Consider the following 25373-nt stretch of genomic DNA (forward strand, 5'->3'; position numbering starts at 1 on the left):
GCACAATGATACAGACAATCAGGTTACTTGTAATTTCTTTATTGAATTTTTCGTACTTTTTTTTCCATTAAACTCCAGCCAAACGGGCCATGTACAACATACACAATATCGCACAACATACATCTATATCACTCAGCATAAGAAATCTCTCTCTCTCTCTCTCTCTCTCTCTCTCTCTCTCTCTCTCTCTCTCATCATTAGAATCATATGACCTCACATAAAACACTAGTCTAGCATTAAAATCTCTGATAATAAAACAGTTATCTTTCTTTTCTTTTCACAACACTTTCTCCATACCAAAAATAAAGACAAATGAGCTAAGAGATAAAAAAAAATCAATAAAAAATATTCAAAAATGTTCTACAAAAATAAAATCATTAAGTTTGACGTCAATTATGCCCATATACACTTCATTCAACCATTTTAATTATGTAAACAATCTGCTATATACTGTTAAACACTTTCAATGAATCATATTTCAAGAGTCTACGACTTCAGTTTATTACTCAATGAGATGAACGTATCTTCAGAGAATTGATTTGATCAACATAATGTGAGTACACTTATTAATAATACAATTTTCATACAGTTTATATGGGTGAGGGAAAAATTAAAACCACATTTAATATACAAATCAAATTTAAAAAATGCTCAAGATAAAATGTAGAATGTGTTTTAAATGTGCCACACTTTTAAGAATACTTGAGTAATTAGTTTGAGAAAACAGTTAAAATTAGCATTGCAATTAGGTAAATAAATTACATAAAATACATCAGTAATCTCCATGGAAACAGTAAACAAACTGAATGGTAACCATGACAACCTCAGGGCTCTCTCTCTCACCTGTTGTGGGTCCTGGGAGTTGAGGCCTGATTGCGGGATAGGGGGTCACACTTTTGGGGGGTCAGAGGCTGATAGTGAGTGTGTTTAGTTTGGACAGATTTGTACACTCTTGTACCACTGGGAGTCTGCATGGTATATTGCACATGAGAACTATGTTCTTTGACGGCCTCGAATCGGGAGGAGCCAAGTGGGGGGGAGTCGTACGATTGGTCGATTTCACGCTTGTGTGACATGAATGGAGAGCCCCGGTGGGCTGCAGGAGAGCCCGGCCCGGGACGACAGGAAACAGAGGATAGAGAATGAGAAGGACTCGTATGTAATGATGACGAAGGAGGGTTAGCAAAAGACGAGTTTGAACCTGAGAAGGAGTTCTCTCCCCCTGAGTCGGTCGATTGCTGGGAGGGGGAGCTACAGCGGGATCCTCCAATCAGCTGCTGCTGGTACTGCTCTATATACCGCTGCCGCCGCATTTTCTCACTGTACTTATAAAAGTCCGACATTTCAAAAGGTTTTGAGATCACCTCCACGTTCCGATGAGGCTGAATTTTGGTCACTGTCACTACAGCATTAGACTGTTTGGTATAGTGTGGAGAGTCTGATCTCCCCGGGTAAAAACTTTGGTCATTCACAGAATTTGGTCCTTTGCTTCCAAAGAAGGAGCCCTCATGTAACCGAGGGCTGTAACAATTGTTTTCAAAACTGTTCTCCTGCTGATCAGGACTCTGTATGATCGGAGACGGCTCTGTGAATGCTGAGTCTTCCCATGGGGCCGATTTGTGTCTTTGGTGTTTTGGTGTACCAGTTTCTTCATGTTTCACAGGTACTTCTATCACACTACTTCTTGTTGACACTAGGTCATACTCCGACTGAGAATTCCTCTTGCTTCCAAATTTAGAAGGTTCAAGGTCAGGTAAGACAGTACCGTCACTATCACTGAGTTGTCTGTCTCTGTATGACCAGCGGTCGCGACGTCGAATATTCCGCTCCAAACTTCCGTAGTGTCCCTGAGGAATTGGTTTGCGGTAATCTTCGTATTTGGGAGGCACATGTAAATCAGATTTACCATACCCTGCAGTCACATTTTCACTGAAATCTGGATTAGTGGGAGTCTTGATTTCATCAGTGCTCTCGTAATGTGAGGTCCTCTGCGTATTTATGTTATACATGTTATTGTTGGAGCTAAAGCCACTGTCCTGGCTGCCCTTCTCGTAACGTTTCACGTTCTCGTATTCTGATTGGCTGGACATGTTGCTACCAGACGACGCGCTCCGACTGCTCAGAGGAGGCGGGAAAATGTGGTTCCTATAGGTGTTGTTTTGGTTCAGAGTATTCAGCTGTGGACTGAAAAAGACATCAGAAAACCTTTTAAGCTATAAGATAAATTCAACTCAATCCATATTGAGTTCATGGAATAGATTAAATCCAACCACTACATGAAAATGAAAGAAATCAGAAATTGCCTTTAAAGTCTCTCTCTCTCTTTTCTTTTTCTCTCCAAAGCAACAATTAAGTAAGATGATAGTAATACTTTATTAAATAATTATTATCTTATCTATTTTCAATACAATATGAAATTACTATTCAAGGTCATTTGAAGGGTACTGACCTGCTGAGGGTGGGGCTGAGAGGGGGTGGAGATGTCGGGGACAGTTCCCTGGCTGTGGCTGACCTATAAATGGTGATCTGTCGGGGTTTACCCTCACCGGAAGGCTGAAAGTAGAGATCCCAGATAAAACTACAGCAACAAAACAATGTTACCTACATAATTAGCCTTAAAATGCTTTATTTCTATCACAGGGGCCAAGTCTGTTTTAACATTAATTTAATTTCTATGTAACCATAAATAAATTTATTTATGGTTACAGTGAAATTAATTTTAAAACAGGCTTGGCCCCTCAAGCCCTGTGATTTCTATTTCTTATTTACCAGCAATTCTATATGACACATTCTAATGTATCCTTCTATAAATGAATTATACTTGGTTAACAGTTTTTACAGTTTTGTTTCTTGTTCGACAAAATTAAACTGTCAAACTAGACTTACATCGATTCTCCGTCTGGGGGGTAGTTCTGGGGAGGTGGTGTCCTGTAGACTCGAGTTAGATCCTACAACAAAGTTCACACAAGTTATTCTTTGAATGAGAACAACAACAAATAGATTTGACTGGCATTAACCATGTATTGCAAACATTATTCAAAGATTAAACCATCTAAAAATGCTATAGATTGAATATATATTATTGTTATACTTTCATGTTAAATACTGAAATCTGATTGGTTAAGACGCAGTTAATAATATTTACTATTACCCTCAGCGTTAGCAACGCACTTGGCAACGGGTAACATTAAAAAATGTTACATGCGCGAAAATTATGCGCGTACGGTTCGCTGTAGAATTCACGTTATTCCTATATAAAAGCAGTAAAATTTTCTTAAAAATTTTAAAAAAGACATTCAGTATAACAAAATAAATAGTGCCTGTTTGGGAGGATAACAGTTGAAATTGACACCCCTCGAAAACCATTGTCAACCTCCGCTTCGCGTCGGTTGACAATGGTTTTCTCGGGGTGTCAATTTCAACTGTTACCCTCCCAAACAGGCACTATTTATATAATGTATCATTTTCAGATCAAGAATGTACTGCATTGAAAAGAAGTATACAGAACAAAGAAATGTAATAAAGGACAAAAAATACAAATGAAATGCTAACAAACTAAAACCCTGATCACATTTACAATCCGTCACATTGAATTCATCCATTGCATGATAGAGAAAGAAAATAGAGATGTTGCTTCAAAGTTTAAGAAATTAAAGTAACACACACACACTCTCTCTCTGACCAAAGAAGCAATCAAAAAAGAAAATGTTTTTGCTGCTGAAACCGAGAAGCTGAAAATTCCGAGGTAGGTACAAGCGGATCCTTTCATCCAGAACTTCCTTGCAATATAAAAGTCAATTCAAATCCTCCGCTGCATCTTTTTAATGCTGATCCTCTCCCAGTCTCCCCACTTTTTGCTCACTTATACATGGCATCCAAATTCCAGGACAATTTTTGCATCCCTCGAAGCCACGTTGTCTGACTATTTCTATGATCTGTGAAACACTTACAGCTCTTTCTTTGAAATTTAATCTTTTTTTAAAAATTTTTGGCAGATTTGCTGTGTGATTCAAAGAACTTGGGCTTTTAAGCATTTTTTTTTTATCAGGGAAATGTGTAAATGTTTGAGAGGAATTTGAAAATCAACATTCAAAGGGTACGGCCACCTGCCTGATGTTTTCATAAGTGGCCGATCACCTATCAAAGATTACCTTTCAACTCTGAGATACCCTAATTAACACAAATGTTTGAAATTTTCAGAAGTTCAAGTCAATGTGCCCTAAAAACAAGGATGAATTGTTTTACCTATGTAAAAAAAACAGAAAATTAACTTCAAATTTGTTTCATTTTAGTACAGAAAATTAACTTCAAATTTGTTTCATTTTAGTACTAAGTCTAAATGATTTGAAATTCAGAGAATTTATTTTGTCCAAGTAATCTTGTCACCACTTGAATGGGTAAAATGTCCTTTCTTTATAAATAAAAAAAAATGCCATTTTGTGGAGAATTTCCTTTACCATGAATCATAAAATGTTTTCACAGTATGGTTTATCCTACAATATTCTTAACCAGCAGCAATCAGCAGGTTTGAGGCAAAGTCCCTCTGGGGTTTTTTTTTAATTTCATACACCAGTTAAATATTTCAAAGTTTTGATATACATGAAGTGAATACTGGTTTATCTTCAAAATGCTGTACTTTCATCTGTATCAACTGCTAGTATCTCAATGTGTCTAATTCCTCCTAAATCCTAATTCTTTTTCTAGTCATTATATACTTATTTCACCCCTTAACCCTTATTTGTGGAAATATGGCAACATTCTAGAATATTTGATGTGTTTAGCAATTTCAAATAAATAGGCAAATTAAAATTGACAATTTTTACATCTTTCTAGAAAAGTGTTTCACCTGTTTCACTGTATAGCTGTGATCCTGATTATATTAATTATGAATTACATGTATATTAATATAAATATTTAAGAATTTCAGAAAGGCAATTTAAAAGCTTTAAATTGCGAATACCCTACACTCCTGGGATATCTGGATTTTTCCAGGGTCATATTGTTTTAGTTTTACTGTGTTAAAGTTTAAAGTGGATGGGGTGGTATCAGAATCGAGATTAGCTCAAGGGCACTGTTTCCATCCTCTCAATGGCAACAATGACTTAATCCATAGGCTTAGAATTATGCAAATTATAATGAGGTGAGTTTTGTGTGAATTCAGTTCAAACCAAGGTACTTCCTATTGTCAATCTGCTGTATTTGTGTCTGACATCATAACTGGATAAAAGATACTTGATTCTATCATATGTCTATTTGTTTGCTTTTCTGCAAATGTCTTATGACTGAAATGAATATTGCAGAGATTAGAAACTCTTGCAACAAAATTAAAGAATGTGTGTGATTCAATTATAAAGATATTTTCATTATTCATATCAAAGATTTCAATTGTAAATATTCTCATTAATATTATTAAATTATTGAATTCTTTAAATTTTCACATTTTTCTTATCCTTGTCAAATAAATATGGCTATAGATTTTAGGATTTTTGCTGTTTTTTAATCTTTTCAATGTTTGAGCATTTTTAAAATCTCTGATTAAATTCTTTTCATGGGAGGCAGAGAATGTCTTTGATGATAAATTACTAGTGACCTAGAAAGCTTTATAGGTAGCAGTGCTTGCTGCTTCAAGGTGATAATCAGATAATGCACACTAAGCTGTTATTGCAGAACGCAAAAGCCAACAAAATGAAAATGAGATTATTATAAAACATTTATTGGTAAAACAAAAGATGAGGGAGCATCAGTGAAAATAACAGAAGGGAATAATAACTAGAAGCAAAGCATAGGAACAAAACAATGCCAAATGAGACAATGGTTGAACCAACACACAATGAACACATATTATGACAATCACTTTTCATAAATTTTCAAAGTTTCTGTCAATCACATTGACAATTTGAAAGTTCATGGTAAGTCCTTGATGCTCATAATATGCAAACAAATGATAAATGAAGCACACACAAAGCATGATTATGTGATTACATGACAAGCACACACACATACACATGCACATATAAATATAATGGATATGATTTTTTTGATGATGCTTTGAGGGTTCTTTTGAGATCACAAGTTATCTCCCTTGTAATTGATCAACAAGCCACTGTACTCCCTTTGCACTATTGAAAAGACATTTTCTGTCTGGTTAAAACAACAAATAAATTTAACACAGAAAGCTGCCACATTAAAGCACACAATAAATAAGGGGGGATGGATCCCGGATAAAACGGTGGGGCTAGACCTGACTTTCCACGTGTGGTTTCTCGGTCAGTTCATGGCACATCTTCTCATACTGGTACGACTGCCAGGAAGCCCGAGTGGGGGACGGAATGGAGTGGTATCCAGAGGAGGCAGAGGAGGTGGCGGAGTTAGTCGACCCTGAAGAAGACGACGACTTCAACACAGGCGTAACTTTGGGAATTTCCAACACAGGATGCACGGTGCGGTTGAGAGATCGTGTTTTCTCACGGGTGGATCTGACAAAGAAGGAGGCCTCCAGGATGCTGTTGTTGTTGTGGCGGTCGGGGTTGTCGAGGTAGGACTTGTTGAGGCGACCTCTGACGGAGTACCGCTCCCGGAAGGACTTGTAGAGGCGGGACGTTACGGATCGCTTCCCTCGACGCTTCTCGGCCAGCAGCATGTCGTCACAGAAGGTGTTAGAAAGACACTGATCTAAGTCGTACTCTTTCTCTACTATGCTCTGATTAACTACACTGTACATACCATCGAACGATGGCACCCCTGATGGCAGGAAGTGACCCTTGTCACCCTTGGTATCACACAGTTTCTTCTCCATCTCTTTCAGCTGAAATACAAACAGAATTCATTAGTACAACATTAAAATTATCAAAATCTTTCAAAAAGAAGAATATGCAATAATTTTCTTATTAATCATTATCAATCTAATTGTACTATTCATCAGCTGTTCATATTACAATAATTGTAAGAGATTTTGCTTTTCACATTTATCAAGTTCTGCTGATATCATCATTTACATTTTTTTATGTATCATTAGGTGAGGACTATCTATGTTGTATAACTTGTACCAAATCCTTTTTGACATCTGTAAATTAAATACGTTATGTAATGAGTACATGTGTGTATGTGTGGTTACCTTGGCCTGGGCCCTGTGGAGAGACTGGCGCCGCTGCTTGCGGACGTACTTGCTGACCGACTTGTCCTGGGACAGCTTCTTGGCGGCGCTGGTGATCTGCTTCTGGAGTTCGTACTCCAGCTCCAGGTTAGACAGAACATCGTCAGTCTGTAAAAGTCAACAAATGAAATAAGTACAACTACAGCATTACTAACTAAAAATGTTGCATTACTTCACTAGTATGTCTTAATAAAAATCTACAAATATGTTTTACAAATACTTTATGCAACTAACATTTAGAACTATAATCATAGATGTTTTTAACAGTCATATCTATTTCCTGAAATGCCTTTAAAGGAATACAATCATCTTTCCATTTTTTTCTTCAGAATGTAGTCTGAATCTTAATGGAACAATACTTAGTGCATGCTTGATGTATTCCTTACCTTGTTGTCTGAAACCTTGGAGGCCAGGGAGAAGGCGGTTCCCACTCTCTTCCTGATAGTCGGGAGGGGCTCCCCAGACTGCTGGGGGTAGTCCAAGGGCAGACAACCAGTCAGCTCCTACAAATCAACAAAAGATGTCATTAGCATCATAAAAATTCTGTCATATAAATTTTCAATGTTGCATTTAAAAGTTTGGTCTAAAGCATTAACATTTTGGTCTTTTAAATTTAAATTAAGACACTGAATTTCTTGCATGTTGACTTTTCATATTTATTTTTTGGCATTTAATAAATTTTCTGATTTTAACATTTTGTAGGAAATGTCAGAAGACTTTTAACTTTAACATTTAATCTTTGACACTTACCCCCTCTTGTATACAGAGCTGCTTTAGTTCCTCCAACTTCTTGTTGACCGCCTCCTCTAAGGCCTCCTTTCGGGCCTTTAGTGCTGTGTACATCTCTCTCTGAGCTTTCACAGTCTCAACACTGGGGTCACAATTCACTGAAAAGAACAAAGGTCAAGAAATTAATAAAATATAATAATCATACTCTTCACATAAAAAAAAAGAATAATACACACTTCTTGAATTTCTTATCTATCCAGTTTTACATATATTTGACCACGTGCTGTACAGGTTACATAGATTTCTGACTCCGACATGGAACCTGACATCCACATACCTAATACTTCCTTCCTAACATGTGTTCATAACTACTCCCTATCTAAGCAGTCTAGTGAATTACTGCCAAGTTTCACACACCACTCTTATGAGTTTTAATCCTCCTTTAATCTCTGTTAAGCAGATTAATACCATCACCTGATTCCTTTGATCCCTTATTTCCTACTATAAACACCATTACTGGGGGACTCCACAGACAGTCCAATATAAACAAGCCACAGCATGGAGCCCCTGTTGTTTTTGTTTTTTATGATTCCTGTGTTATAAACTTTATTACAGAAAGATTTTTCCCAGACAAATTAAGTGGGCTAATGTCTAGAATGGGGTGAAATTTTTCTGTGTAAACAAACTATAGTTGTGCTTTTAAATAAAAATTATCAATATTTAGATGGTTTAACAGTTATTACTTTTGATTAGATTATAAACCTCAATATGCAGTCAGTCTAACTGAATGGCTTTCCAAGAATTATATCAACTTTTTATATTTCATTGTAACTGTACTTCAACTCTTAAACAGTTTTATAAATGCTTAGCAATTAATTAAAAGTATTTTTAAAACTTAATTGATAGATAACACTGCTGTCATATCTAAATATATCAAAGAGATAACTTAATTTCAAACTTCTTAACATCAATTAAAGACTAATTATTCAATATGCAGTGTTATTTTACTGACACCTTTTTTGACACCTGGGGACAAGTACACATATAAATAGGTAAATTCACAGGTGTGGCTAATTAAACTCCTTTGATAATTCAATGACAAATAACATGCAATGTTCAATATGATTAAGGGCAGGTTTTAAAATCACATTAGTGTTAAACATATTACATTAAGATTTTTATCTTGAAGAAACCATTAAAAATAAATCTACTTGTTTAGTTCCTTTGATGGATGAATGTTTAGTCTTTGAAGATGTTAAGCTTAAAAGAACTTAAATCCATTAAAACTGACCATTTAGTCAATGCCTTAGGCATTTTAATATTTGAATGAATAAAATTTTTTAAAAATATTAAACCCAAGTGATTATAAAACAATGTTGGGAAAAATGAACATTCAACTTATTTATAACTTTAAATAAATTTCTTTATCAGCAAATTTTGAAATTAAAAAAAAATAAGATTTGAATATATATTTTAAGATCCCTTGACCTCTTTACAATGTTATATACTATATTGTTTTCATGAGTTATAGTTAATCTTTTTTTCACCCACATAATTTTGTGTAGTAGCACTGATATGAAAAAAATCAGATGCGATCTGGTATTTTATCCTTGTTTGTAAGAAATAAATGAATGGAAAATAAAAGATTCCTTGACCTAAGTGACTAGTATTTGTCTCTTTAACTTAGTTTATAAATATCATGTTATTTAGAAACATGACAGCTTTTACCCCTATATTTATACTCTAGCTGTATAAGGATGGTTTTATATCAATAAGAAGTACTCAAATGATTCAGTCACTAGTATACATATACACACTCAAGTAACTAAATTCAATACATGAACAACTAATCAAGAACTGAACCAATCTCAGTGACTGAGTTCTGTTCACCTACAACTAACCAACACACAGACAAACTATCTATATACTTACACAGTGACATGTCATAGAAGGCAGAGTTGTCGATACACATCATGCTTCTGTCCATCATGAACGAACTATGTTTCATACTGACAGTTCAAACTCAAAGGTCACAACCCCAAAACAATAGCAGGTCATCAAAGTCTCCAAATTATCTCCACTACAAAGTGACTGTGAGGACTTAATTAGGAGCTGTGGTAATGAAGAGTAGATGCCAAGCTGTGGAAATGCTCTGATCAGCCATGGAGGCAGTAGGGGGTTATATATACACAGCACCAGAGTCTAGCACTGCCCCAAGTCCCAAAACAACACAGCCATTAACTCTTGTTTGTACAGACAGGTAGAGGGTGGCAATACAAACACTTGCTACCTAATGTCCTCAAATCTCAGTCAATTAGAAGTCAATCAGGACAGTGTGTGTTGGTATTGAGGTAGGTAATAGGTAGATAATTGGCTAATTAGGACAGGCTCCCTTCCCTGGGGTCATTGGTTCAGGTGAGAGAGAAGTGTGCCCCCTGAAGATTTCTCACCTGATACAGTCCTGACATGGTCCACTGAACACATTAGTACCTATAAGTGACCTTCAATATGTGACACAAGGCCAGCATCAGGTGTAATAGAGTCTTTATCACACCTGGGTTGCATCATTAAGTGACAAAGTGCTTGTTTTCCATTTATTTTTACACAATCTTTTGAAAGAGTTCCACTTTTGGTGATAATGATACATGTAGGCATAGGGTACCATGTTTTCTATATGTTATAATATTACAGAAGTTTTTCACTCTGTAAAACTGAATCTAAATACTGTAGAGAGATAAGGTGTTAGCACCCAACAAGGTAAACAATTTTGGTTCTTTTTGCTTATTAATAGGTGTAGCTTACACACAGTTTTAACTTTTGATTCTAATTCATTTTCTTTATCAGTTAAGTTTCCAATTTAACTTAAATCTCAAAGAAACAAAATCAATAGTTAAATTAATTAACAAGTATCTTTAATATTTAATTAATTATTTAATTCAATACAAAATATGTGTATTTACTACATTGTATTGACTTTTATTCAAAACATGTTAATTTCCTTTACAAAGTTTAATTTTATTCAAAACATATTGATTTAATATACAATATTTTATTTATTTTTATCCAAAAAAAGATAATTTATTGTACAATATTTACTTGTATCCAAAAATTCTATCATAAATGCTTACTTTTATGCTAATGAAGTTAATTTACTATACAAAATTTAATTGACATATCCAAAGATTTTATCATACAATATTAACTTTTATGAAAAAAGTTAATCTACTATACAATACTTATTTTTATGAGAAAGAAGTTAATGTACAATACAATACTTATTTTTATTCAATTATTGTCTGTCTACTATAAAATATTTACAAAACATTTAATTACCACACAAACAGCTAGGACTTGTGCCCTTTCAGACTTTTTAAAGATATGTTAGAAAAATATTTTCCTTTAGAATATCTTTATTTTTTATCATTATACATGTATTAATGAAAAATGTTTTAATATACTTATATTTATGGAGAAAAGTAAGGTTAAATTATTTTATTCCAAATAAAATATTTTGTTTTTGGTTTTTTTGCAAATTTTCCTTTGCAGCAATAAAACCTTTTGTCTATTTATTGGAGTTACTTTGTGGCCATGAAATTGGGAAGACCTGCTCTGTACCTACTTAAGATAGCTAGTACACATTGTATACAAATATTCTATACATATATGGACTTACAGTCAAACCTGGATGTAGTCAGACTTGGTAAACTTGCAGAACTCCCGCTGCGACTTATCGAATCCGAGCCAAGAGATCCTTGTAACGATGATGTGCTGCGAGATAACTCGGCCGCTATCTCACTGACACTGCGAGCCTGAGGTAATGACGGCTGAAACAAACATGGTTTATGCAATATACATACAGGACATCTCGAGATCATCTCCCAAGATGCTAGAAATGCATTGTTGTATGTTCTTATATAGTATGCTATATTAGGACAATTGAAAATCAAACACTATACTATTGATCATTTCCTGGTACTTCGTATACTTCCTATGTAAATCAAGAACACTCAAATCATTGAGAGCTAAATTAGTACCAATTGAGACTAAGGTTTGACGAAAAAAAAACATTTTCCTAATAATAAATGCCTAAATATAAACAATTTCTCAAAAATGTATTTTCAGTGTCAACAGTATCTCTTAAGTGTAACATTTTCTAAAAATTCTTCAAATATTTTCCTTGTTTGTACAGAAGGCTTGTGTCTGTGTATATATGGGGGTATGGATTGTCTGCCCCTACCTTATTATGTTTCCTATCGAGATAAAACTGATGTTGGGCCACGGCCATACACCAGATACATTTCGTTATTTGAGGCGATGCACCAAACCAGGCGTGGACTAAAACGTTCCCAGGTCCAAACGTCCGGCGACTCACTGAGACTCTGAAAGAGAAAGCGTCATTTCTTCAATTCAGAAAAGCCATTAATACGTGTGAATGACCTGATCAATGGACCCCAAAAGTTCTGAACAAAGCTAAGCAGGAGCCAAAACAACAACAGAAATACACCACAACAGCATGCTTCTGAACGACAATTACAAAATGTCACACCGTCACTCTATACTGGACATCAGTTGAATGTTTAGGATCATATTTTTAATCCTCATTCAAAAGATCTTGTTTTACTTGCTGTAAAATTCTATTTTCAAACATAAAATTAACCTGAACTTCTTAATACAACTTGTTCACAGTAGGTATAATGCAATACAACTTAATTTTGTATTTCTATTAGATTTAAACTGGCTCCAATAGAATTAAATTGAAAACCAAAAAAAAATCAGCGATTTGATTTATATATGGTTCAGAGCAAAAGACTTCTACTAAGATAAAAAGAATTGCTCAGTTAGTTAATGGACGAGGAATTCTCAGCTCCTTTGGTGAGATAATTCTATGCTTGAAGAATTTCAATATCAACCGATTTTTTAGTTTCCAGATCTGCACTGATTTCCCAATTATACAATTTCTTACTGTTTAATTGGGCTCAAGCATCTCTAGTGAATTTTAACAAGTAGTCATCAACTAAAGCAGATTTTACCACAGTTATCAACAACAGATTATCAAAATTAAACATTCTAAGATTATTTATTTATTACTGCAATTAATTATAGAAATTTATGATAAAAAAGCCAGTGCTTTTCTATCAATAAAAAACGGTCATTTAGCTGAGTTGACTGAGACTTTTAGGTTGAGATGTTTTACTTACTGGGTCGTGGGGTCAGATATTGCATCAGAGAGTTCATCAAACTCATCAGGGGGCTCTCGAATGGCGTCCTCATACAAGTTAAAACTGCTGAGTGTGTGTACGATGCTACAACACAAACCATGCGCATCTTACAAGCAGCAAATAAAACCGACTCATGCCTCTATCTTTGGGGACTCAGACGTATCATGTTAAAATGGTATCAGGTCATTAGTACATAATTTATAAAAAAAAAATCCAATAAAATGAATGATAAAATGAATAATCCAGAAAAACAAAACTTTAAATTCAATGAAATTCTGCAACATCAATCAACATGCCTTTATATAAAAAAAAGAAATATCTCTATAAATCATCATGCCTGCATGGAAGCTTTTAGTTCAGCTCCAGAAAGTCTAGCACTAAAAATACAGTCATACTTTATACTATATTAATACATGTATTTCTACCTTCTAGAACAACAGACAGATTTTCTAAAATACTGGACAACAAGGAAGGCTCTGGGCGATACAGCCCCCCCCCCCCCCCCACTTTCCTCCCCACCCCCACCCTGATTCCCAGATTACCTACCGTTTTGTGTCGTGGACTTCTATGGAGAACTTCTTGTCCCTATAGTACAGGTTTTCTAACTGCTTCCAATTAAACACCTGAAAAATAACAAAAACAGCCTGTCAGAACCACAGACATGTGACTGATGGGATCAAAAACTGCTGCCATTTGATGCTTAATATTTCAAGAAACCCACACACATTTCTGCATGTCTAATTTGACACTAATTTTATTCATAATCGCGGTTGTTCATTCAGACTTCTATTTGCATATTTTATCTGTAAAAGTTGTTTAGCAAGACATTGGCTAGCACAGAAATTCATTTACTTAATTATCTTCATTAATATAAGAGTGCATTAATGGGTGCAGATGTGTTGACAGAATTTCTTTGCAACAGGTCTTTCAATGTTGCCTGAATACTGTTTCATATGCAAATAGCCCCCCCCCCTTCCCCTAAAAAATGATATTAATTCTATCACTTGTTTCCGACATTTACTAATAGTTAAATCAAAATACATAAAACAATTTCAGGATTTTAATTAAATGCCTATCACCCAATTCGCAGAAATTTTTCTAAAATTAGAACATTGCGGTAGATTACAATTTACAAATATATGCTAGCTTATAGCAATTAACTATAAAATAATCAAATAAATGACATATTTTCTACGAACTTGGTTTTGGAGAAAACTTCACATTGGTTTGCAATACATGTACAAATATCATTAATGCCTGATAATTTTAAATTCAGGAAGTGTATATTGAAATCAATTTAACTCTTAATTAAAAGCCCAAGGCTAAGTTTTAACATCTCGCTCCAGATTATTACAGATATTAACAGATTAGACAACCCAGAAGTAAACAAGATCCCTAGCCATCCTGATAGCATCTAAATGTACAGTTTCAGGGTCACAAATATCAAAGGAGTTGTGCCGTACCACTCTTATCAGGACAAATTACATGATGATTTCAATTTGGTTACATAACCTGACATCTTGATGAAGATGATAAAGGATTACCATTAGAATTAAGATATTACACTGTTGACCTGTCAAATATACCAAGTATAATGTTATTCCTGAAACCAGTGAGCTTTTACACACTGTTTCTCTTGTTTAAAGTCCTTACAATAGATTTTAATTGAATCAGGTTACCACAGATGGCATCATCTACCCGCCCCCTTGATTACACAGTAGAGCCCTACCTTTCTGGGGGTGGTTTTGTCTGTCTTGTCGTACACTGCTATCCCCTTGTAGCTCAGTCCCAGCCACCATGGGTGGTCCTTCTTATCCTACAAATAGATCAATCCTCAGTAAATGACCAACAGATGAGCACCAGAATAGACTGGTGGACTGATGAGTGTAGATTCTACATGATTACTTAATCTTACACAGTGGACCACAGGAGTCTAGAGAGGTTATTCAAATTCTTCCTTACCAGCTGTTACTGATATTTTTAATGACTACACAAATCTCTCTCTCTCTCTCTCTCTCTCTCTCTCTCTCTCTCTCTCTCTCTCTCCCTCTCTCTCTCCTCTCTCTCTCTCTCTCTCTCTCTCTCTCTCCTCTCTCTCTCTCTCCTCTCTCTCTCTCTCTCTCTCTCTCTCTCTCTCTCTCTCTCTCTCTCTCTCTCTCTCTCTCTCTCCTTTATATATGCATGCTTTATGTATGGGGAGAGGCATTGATTGATGAAGTATCAAACAGCCACCTCCAGTAAGATACAAGGCCCTATCAGACACTCTGAGCTGTGATAAGCAAGCTGCTTTGATCAGGTGTTTTTTCCTACAATATTGGCTGACATGAACCCAACAGTTGTCATTCCTTACAACTCTGTCTTGTAAAATACAGTTCACAAAAACTATGCCACTATCATCCCCTAGCATCAGTAGCAGCATCATACTTATGTGTTTATCAAACGACTGCATGTCAGGATTTTTCAGATTAAGAAAATTGTTTTATCCTTAAAAATCAATTAAAAGATTATTGTAAACATTACTGTGATAATTTCAAAAATATACCTTGACTTCATAGTAATGGGTTCCGTAAGTTGGCAGACTTTCAACAATAGAGAGATAACTGAAATGAAGGAAAAATAAACTGTCATTTAATCATTCCGCAACAGCAGCATTTACACAAGAATTAATGTGAAATTTTACAAAACTGCAAATTCTCTCCATAAATCTTTGATCAAACTATCAGTATTCCAATTAATGGAGACATTTATACACCCAGGTTAAAAAAAATACTTGAAGAAACCTCAAAGACGCATAAATTGTAAAATTCTTGGCTCCATATCTTTATAAACTATGCTGAGCTTTACTGCTCTCTGAGATAATTTATGATGTCTTCTTAAACAAACAATGTTCCAAACAAATATTAAATGCTCCTCTTCACATGAAATATGCAGCTCCTCGCCGCTGTCAAGTTCAATCTGTTTCAGCAAAGCTTTCCCCATCTTACACCCCTAATTGTCTAGTTATTGTGCAGAAAATACTTAACACATGCATTTACTTGATGCAGTTCTTGTGCAATGGAATTTGGTGTGAATTGATACCGGTATTTTGTATTCTTTAGTATCAACTATGAACTCAATGAGTTTTGATTGATGAATGATCAAAATCCTCAATGAATCTGATTTTGTATCAAAATTTATAAAAAGAATTGTTCCCCTATGGTGAAAAGTACTGGTACATTAAAATAAATTTAAGCACATTTTAAAACCCAGCTGTTCAAATACTTGTGGAATTGATGACACTAGAAATAAGGCTACACACCTTACTTATATACACAACACCAAAAATAGAGCTCTAAGACTTAATTCCTTAAATTGACAACACTACAAATAGAGCTACGACACTTACTTATATGGACGACTTACTTGACAATGGCGAGACCTCGTGTTGAGCCAGCGATCTTCTTGTAGTAAGATATCACCTTGTCCTCACTGAAAGCACAAAAACGCACACAATTAATGTATTAATTAGGACTATCACAAAACTGTTGACAACAGTATTAAGTACTAATGAAAGTATCTCCGATATATCAACACACCAACTGGAACATTCAGCAAAAATATAAGTATCAAAGATAAGTTCACAATGCAGACAGGACTGTATTTATGAACACTTCAAGCAGAGCTAAGTGAAAGCCTTAGAAGTATACTGCTATCATAGGAGATTTCAATGAATTCAGACAATTAAATGACTATAAGAAGAATGAGCATGAATTAAAAGGACATAAAAACCTATTTCATCACAGACTGTAGAAAGAAAAACACTATACAAACAGTAACAATTGCTTCTCATCGGCTAACAATGAATTACAGGCGTAACGAAAAATTCACTGAACCAATCGGATGTCCGAGACAGGTAAAGAGCATCGCAAAATAAAAAGAATCTTCAAGTTACTGAAAGTAAACATTTCACAATGGTGACAGCTTAATGATAGATAAACAACAGGGGAGTACTTAAACATTCTGTACCAAAGCATGAACAAAGAATTCAAGTTAAAACACGGCAATGACCACAAGTTCAACATGCAAGTGAACATCAATAATCCAACTTGAAGAAAGAATTCAGGACTGTGAAATAGGAAAATACCTTCACACCAGAAAGTTCTGATAATTCCACACAAAATATCAAAGTCAACTTTCTATCCTAGAACAACCTCTATGGCGGTATTATGAATTCAGGCATCATTACACTTCCTTTAAAGCGGGCAGTACACAGGTACATATCATGTATAATCCATTATCAAAAACAACAATGAGAAGCCCAAGGTAAAAATCCATCTAAACAAAACACCTCTCAGCAATAGACACTATCTTCTGTTGTTTTAAATTCTAACCCCAAAACATGCACAAATCCTTTTACCTTGTTTCCGACCTCCAGTCTTCACCATGTATTTCAAATCAGCATAAGTTTCACACTTAAATCGCTGAACTGATATACCGGTAATGTAAATTTTGTAAGCTATCCTTCCAGGGAATATTACACACAAATTATGTCGCAGAGGACAAATTCAGACATTTTACAGATTACAAGTCGGTATCTGTCGAGTGATCAAAGCTAATTATTACCTGCCGATATTGAAGGAATGCGATTACACACCTGATCTACGACCCAGTGGTGCCCCGGGGCAGGAAGATGTTCTTCAACAACACACCTACGTTAACAGCTAACAAAAGTAGTCGACTGATCAAATCTCCAACACAAATACAGTTCTTCTGAATGCATGGGACACTTGTTTTGACAAAACACATTCTATACAACTACTCCTCACGTTGCTGTGGATTTATTGGTACAATGCATTCACTGCTGGCATACAGCAACTATTAGAGCCGGGGACCACTATCAGAGCTGACTTCACCCGTGCTTCCACTGATCTGACCCACAAATTCTCCTTTGATTCCGCTGATATAACAGAGGAAATCAGCAGATCTCTAAAAAAGATAGCTCCAAACTCAGAAACCCTGCTTGAACTGATAATTGAAATTCTCTACTTCAAACTGTTGGCTTATTTTTTTTATTTTATTTAAAAGATGGAGTTTAAGACTTTTTTTCTCAAAGCCTCCAGATGTGTGTTGATGGCCAATTTGTAGGCCTCCAATGCTTCCCATGTCATTTATCTACCAGCAATCTTACCTAACTCTCATCTGCCTTCCTCCCCCTTAGAACAGTAAGTATGACACTTAGAAAACACTTCACACACCTGCCTGGCCTGGAAATTACACAGGAAATGTTAGAAACCCTGCTTCCCTCTGGCTAATATCTTCATTCAGATTTTCAAAGACCAAGAATCCTGGAGAGCAGATGTGTTTGAATGGAAATGGTAATCCCCCCCCCCCTTCCCTCCAAGAAAAATATTTTTTCTGTTCAAATAAAATTTCTAGTCAGCTTATCTTGGGCTTCATCACACTGCAATGACATTGCATTTGAATGAGCTGAAAGTTAATGATTTCTTTAATGTATCAAATGTGTGAATATTACACAACATTTGTTATGAAAATTTAAATAACTCAAGTAGTCTGTTTAAAAAATATTAGATTGGGACAGAAGAGCTCTTAAAATTAAATTATAACATAATACAATGGCCAAAAAAAAAGATGAAGAAGAAGGAAATATGCCATAAGCTTAATTGGGGAATACATGCAAAGAATATGTGATGATGATGATGACAGGAGACCAAACCCAACCTCCCACAAAGAGAGATCTATTCCTTTTCTCAGACTGTTATTGAAGGAGCACCGATTCCTTATCTTAATACAGTCAAACTCTGAATGGGAAACGCTGTATCCGATAACAGAGCATGTAAATATTATTCAATTACTTTTTTAAGCTTTAAAATGCAATCTGCCAAGACCCATTTCAGATTTATCAAATGAAGCACAGACGAAAAGTGAAAAAGCACTTGATAAGATTGAACTTTGTGCAGAATGAAGGAAAATTCAAGATTTTATGTAAGTAATATATGTTGATGGACATTTTACAGTTTGCAGCAGAGAAAATTTCATTTTCAGGGCAATAAAAATGTTTTACATTGATTTGACTACAAGGAAACAACTGTCACATACATGGTATCAAGAACCCTCGACCATGTAGGTAATAATCGCACCTGATCGTATTAATAGTATCTCTATTTATTGCCACTGGGGGCATAATCGTCACATAGCAGGTATCACTAATTACCCAATGTACCATAAAAATGTAGAAATCAGTCTAAATCAATAAGTGATGAAAATGTCACAATACAAAGGCGCCTAGTCATTCCACTGTGGGTCAGAGGGCCACATGCCACTCTCACCCCCTGTGGGGTCAAAATCGAGCCACTTATCAGAAATCTTGTCCCAGGTAAACAGAGACAGCAGGGGGTCCCTGCCCGTCCCCTCCTCCTATTGTATCATACTTCCTTTATTGACCCAAGTAGATCTGTTCTATACTAGAGTGACAAAAAGGGGATTGTTTCATCAATAATGTCAGTTTTAAAAGATCATATCTGTCTCATGGAGTTACAAAATGCAGCTATTTCACCTAGCATTCAATGTGCACTTTAAAAGTATGTTCCATGGCCATTTCTTTAATCTGCACACAATTCTTCTTAAAATAGAAGTTGGCAAACAATTTATAAGAAAGACAATATCAGCTATATTTTCTAACTTTACCTGAAGGAATCCCTATGTTTATTTTCCCCATCCTTATATTATCTTTTTTCTGGAGAGACTTGTTAATTATAGTAAGGCATGTATCAGCACACACTGGAGGTCAGAATCAGTAGAGAACATTTCTATACACAACGGAACAGAAACTGTTGTAGAGACTTGCACAATCAAGATCTCCAATCACCTTATGCAAGTCTATGACACATCAATTTATGCAGCTCCAGAAATTGATTTTCCTCCAGAAATCTGCAGTAATTAGCCGTGATGACTCTCCACAAGTGGTGGAGACACCCTGCGATCATCAAGCCTTTCCTGTTCTCCCCGCTCTCCATAAAACACCAACACTAAACACCGCCAATCAATATTCATCGGCCGACCTTGGAAATCCTCCCCATCCTCTCTCCTTCTGCAAACACTTTGTATGCACCTTTTTTTTTTTTAATTCTGACAGTTTACAATACAGGAATTTGTTACACTGAGGATTCAGCCATCCATTGAATGGCTCACACAAACTCATTACCATCCCCATGACTGCAGTTTTATACCATGTGATCAATATTTTAGAGTCAAATTTGAGCGTCACTCACACAATATTTTTAGACTTTATTACGTGGTACTTACCAATACTGTATAGATGGGTGCTCTCTGAGGATGTAGGTTGGAATTACAGGAAGCTTCTTTAAGTCATTTTTGGCATTCTCCTCACTGAAAAACCAACACAATTTGTTAAAAAATCAAGACAATTCAACTTCATATGAAGCAAGAGGCAAAAGGATGAGGTTCTTTCAAAAGGATAAGGGTCTAAACAGCTGTGGGATAGGATTAAACTCTGTCCCCCCTGCTTTATTTTGCTAGGGTTAGGTGGCGGCACTATGGGTCACCTCCCACAGAGCGCTGAAGCAGGGACCCCTAATTCTTGCGGTTAATTCTTAGAGAAATAAGCAGCTATCTTCTCACCCTCTGATTACATTTGTTTGATGTAGATTCAAATGTCAGATCTAACGATTACCTCTGCTTTGAAAACAGAAATTTGTAATTTTCAGAAAATATAACCTATATTCTCAAAATACACATCAATACATTTTCAGGGTCTCTGTTTTGAAATTTATGATACAGATTGCCAATAAAATTATTAACATGTATAAAAGATTATTTGATTTAGTTTGTGAGAAAAAATAAGACTATCACACAAAAGTTAGGAAACTGCTGTTTAACACAACTGGTTAACCAACTCAGGGATCAAACATTTCTGTAAACCAAAACAAAAAAAAATCTTTCACAGGACTAAACTTTACATCAAAAGAGCTTCATCCAATTACAAATAAAAGTACACTGTATTCCTTACTTACAGGAATTTTCTAGTATCGAATATACACTTAGCAGTCATGAGTAATAATCTTCATTAAATAAAGAGATGTAAATTTTCCGACTGATGGGCCCTTTTTGTGATGCTTGAACAGAGTAGCCCCCCTTACCTCGTGAAATCTCCGTGGGTGACTTGTAATACTAGAGCCGCCAACTCAAACACAGTCTCACTGTCACACTCTATCTGTCCCTGAAAGAAAAAAGCACACAAGACTTTTTACTTTACTCAACTCGTAGCATCAAGATTAATTCTAGCACATAAACATTCATAAACACATCACTTGTCTTACTCAATAATACCAGACCGAACTACTCTACAAGCTTGCACATCGAAATTTTCAACAATTACTGCTTTTCTGTCTGTTACAAAACAGGCTGTAAAAACCCTGTAACATTTCTTTATGTGTTTACAAGATAAACTGAATGCATGTTCACACAACCCTGCAATAGTTCTGGTGCCTGTTTTGAACCTGCTGTGGTAGATGTACAGATAAGGAACATACAAGAAAAACCTGGACTGTGAAACAACGTCAACCATCCATAGGAATTTACTTCATGAACAAAAAAACAAAGAAAAATTGTTGTTAATCATATCAACAGAGGATCATAAACAGGTTTGGGTGAAGAATCCCATGTGCTTCAGAATCAATAAAATGCAGACAGGATTCCAATGAGAGAAAGCTTTTGATTCAGAACCTTGGATATTAAAATAGACTGAAGCTGAAGGTGTTAAATTTGAAAGATTTTGTTTTCAGCTTGACCAATGTTATTCAATAGGCTTAGTTATATTTAATAAGCATTCGCATGTAGTAGACTATATCCACATGATTTCATAAACAATCAACATTCTATATGCTAATGCACATACAACAATTTTTTTTAGAATTTTCACACGTCCTTTTCAAAAATGACTAACTTTTGACATTTTCAACAAATAAACTCTGACTAGCACTCACATTTTGAAAGCATAATGACACAAGACTTAAAAGCCCTAGATTGTGAGAAAATGCAGACATGATCAAGTTGCAGATGGTTTAACCATTTCATGTTCCATTACACCGGGTGATTGATTGAGTGAGCATGTAATCTGTGAAGGATTTGTTACAAATTCAGACTGTCTGGGAAAGACCTGCTGCTCATTACAATTACATGTACTTAATCCTCCTCGGCTAACGCAAGTCTGTATTAATAATTGTATACTGACCAACAGCCAAAGGAAATATGATGATTAAGAACTTTTCTTGATAACATATGATTTTTATGCACTTCCAAGTACATTTAGCTCTCCGGGAAAAATATCCCAGTTCAACTCAGTAATGCAATATCTAGTGCATATAAAAAGTGTATATTCGTAGTGGGACTTTACTATAGCTGCATTAGGAGTTGGGAGTTTCTAAAAACAGTACGACAGTAACAAGTTCATTAATCATTCCGAGCATTAAATAATTACTGACAGTACGTAAAAATGTACTCACCTTAAATATTGCTTGCTTGGCGTTCAAGAAAAAAACTTCAACAGTCTGGATATCTCTAAGTGAGGCTATACTCTCCACATAGAACCTGTCAATAAGCCATTCAGAGACCAGTTTACCGAGGATAAATAATTACAACAATAGCGATACATACAGCTGTACAGATATACAGCAATATTGAGAGAATTCCAACCATTCCTTACAGAAATCAAACACGATCACATCATTGTTTGCCAGTTCATAATAAGAGTTTATATTTAAGTAAATAATTAGTACTCTTTCTCACCTAACAGCAAAAATTAGAATCAGTGTTCCAGCTCTGCGAGCGAAGTCGTGTTCTAAAACTCTCTTGTCTAAATTCAGCCAATTCTGATGCCCGCTACAAATAGAGAACAGTCGGGGTTAGTAAACAATGCGGTCCCTATATCCAAACACAGCGGAGGCCAACTACCATGTATTGAGTACATGTACTTGTTAACTCAAACGTTCCATAATGATTTACAATAGAGTTCAGCCAATAAAAAACAAGTGCCTTTCATATCATGCAGGTTAATGCAGCTTTAGTTTGGCTGGTCAATTAAAAGACCATACAACTGCTCAAAAAGCAATGGCTGTATGCTTGTCAAACTGCGTGAAAATGATCTAGAGCAAGAATGAATAGTTATTTTTGCAAAATCAAGTAATTATAATAGTTACTTACGATGAGGAAAAGTCCTTATAATCTTATGTTATTACCAGTAATTAGTTAATTAATTTTGCAGGAAAACAACAAGCTATATCTTTTCCTTGTTTGTGAATAAATACATGAATTTCCCCTATTTTTCTTTCTTTTGGCTTTTCGTCAAAATTTGTCTTGTTTTTAAAGGCTTCAAATTTCCCAAGGAGATACCCATCTGCTGTTCCAATGTTGAAGGTTATGCAATTATTCATCAACAAAAGAAAACCCCGCCCTTATATGTAATAACCATACAACTGCCTCAGCAAAGGGGCCGCAGCATCTATCAAATGACCTTGGAACGCCCTCTATCTGTATCACCACGGACAGAGACAGCCTAATGCAGATCACCTTGAACAGGTGAGGGAGGTCAGAGGACCTTCTGCTTTCATCTCCTCTGTTCTCCCAGAGTTTTGTAAACATTAAATCGTCAAATAAAGAGGACATGATCTGTTTGTGTGTTCTCTCTGTCCGAGGTGATTTATGAAGAAACTTCAGTGCATGCCTCAGAATAAGCTGAGTGTACAACATCTTACAGCCATGTCTGTGTGTGCCTGGCAATTAATTGTCTTACTTCATGACTTTTAATATACCACTTTACCCCAGGCTACCTGTCTTGTTTTCATTAATCAACAACAAACTTTGACAAAAACATTTATACCTTTGTTATTTGCCTAAAAATTCATTTTTTAAAAATCTGCCTATATTTTTGTTTGTCCCCCAGCCTCATAAACCAGTATCATATTGTCCCTTTTTTACTAGAACATAAATGTATCAAAAGATCTTATTACTTGCTCTTTGCGTTGTATATGTGTCTAATAATACTTTGTCACTTGTATATACTTTTATGTAAAAATAGAACTGTATATCCTACTGAACAATCATAACTCATAAGTTATTGCACTAGAGCCAATGCAAAAATGACTAGATGGTAGCTTTCTTGTGTGTCAGTGCTTTAATGCTCCCACTGTTATATAGGGGAAGCTGTATCTAGTTCATGAATAAGTAAATGTAATTATATCACTGATGCAAATGATCTCATTGATAGCAAATAGTATTTAATGCACTTGAAATATCTATGCATTACCGCTATCCCATTCATAAAATTTCCCCAACATTGACCACAGAAAACATCATCATTCTTATCATCCAATCAGGATGAAGATACCTGACTACTTAGGTTGACCACAATTGGGTGGTGACATCAGTCAGCGTGGGTGCAGCCACGATAACTAACCTCACACTTCAACCCTGACTCAAGTCTTATCCTTATTATAATGTTAATACCAATTAAATCAAGCACACATTTTATAAAGGGTCCTTCTGTTCATCAGAACATTATTAATACAGCCATTGCACACACAACTTAAAGCTTCGTACAAATGTACTTGACTGACTTTTACACACACTGCTTTGAGATAGGGTGCGACTACTTTTTTTTTATCATTCATTTTGGCATACATTTCTAAAATATTTGAAACTTTGAAGAAAGTGCATTGAGCTAAATCCTCTTACTGTGTGTTTTAAAAATCAATTGAAAAGTGACATTCAAACACTCCAGTAATTTTAACAATTTTGAAATAATCCTTTGAACTTTAATCCATTTTGAAATTCGATAACTATGTCACTTCACACCCAAGTACACAAGTGAATGCAATAAAATCTTCATATAATCTTATTATCCTAAGGCAGGAGTGAATTCATACCAATTCAGACACTTAAATTCTTGATTCATTACTAATACCAACAAAAATGCTTGCAGGTCACAGAATAAATCCTATATATGAAACATAATCTAAAAAATGAAACAAGTAGGGCCTATTTTCTTCTTTACATGTGGAATGTCAGCAGATTTTTAATTATCAGTACCTCCATGCAATGTTATATTCTCTGACCCAGTAAATGTCCCCGTCCCATTGTGATGGCCCAGAATCTGATCTGTAATACTATAGCTTCAGGGTGACTCAATGATAGCTCCATAGACAGAGTCTTCTTTGACCCCACCCGTCCACCATGCCTGCCTACTGTTATCTGCTCAT

The 25373-nt window shown here is 35.4% G+C and overlaps 1 protein-coding gene across 6 annotated transcripts in view; it reads right to left on the reverse strand.

The window, feature by feature from the left end:
* Positions 1–25373, reverse strand: part of LOC105327032 (FERM domain-containing protein 4A) — a 48778-nt gene that overhangs the window by 2644 nt on the left and 20761 nt on the right. For 4 of the 6 annotated variants that reach the window (XM_011427316.4, XM_011427312.4, XM_011427315.4 and 1 more), the window contains exons 4-21: positions 22906–22998; positions 22623–22707; positions 21258–21337; positions 20404–20487; positions 16504–16569; positions 15644–15701; positions 14831–14917; positions 13648–13724; positions 13081–13185; positions 12120–12261; positions 11556–11706; positions 7904–8040; positions 7540–7656; positions 7115–7261; positions 6724–6805; positions 2887–2948; positions 2450–2553; positions 844–2184 (exon numbers count right to left, since the gene is read on the reverse strand). In XM_011427316.4, coding sequence (XP_011425618.3) covers positions 844–2184; positions 2450–2553; positions 2887–2948; positions 6724–6805; positions 7115–7261; positions 7540–7656; positions 7904–8040; positions 11556–11706; positions 12120–12261; positions 13081–13185; positions 13648–13724; positions 14831–14917; positions 15644–15701; positions 16504–16569; positions 20404–20487; positions 21258–21337; positions 22623–22707; positions 22906–22998 — 3018 coding nt within the window. The remainder of the gene's footprint in view (positions 1–843; positions 2185–2449; positions 2554–2886; positions 2949–6723; positions 6806–7114; positions 7262–7539; positions 7657–7903; positions 8041–11555; positions 11707–12119; positions 12262–13080; positions 13186–13647; positions 13725–14830; positions 14918–15643; positions 15702–16503; positions 16570–20403; positions 20488–21257; positions 21338–22622; positions 22708–22905; positions 22999–25373) is intronic. The other 2 variants (XM_011427317.4, XM_011427313.4) reach the window with 2 other exon arrangements.

Source organism: Magallana gigas, chromosome 4, assembly GCF_963853765.1.
Source record: "Magallana gigas chromosome 4, xbMagGiga1.1, whole genome shotgun sequence".
Taxonomy (NCBI): Eukaryota; Metazoa; Mollusca; class Bivalvia; order Ostreida; family Ostreidae; genus Magallana; species Magallana gigas.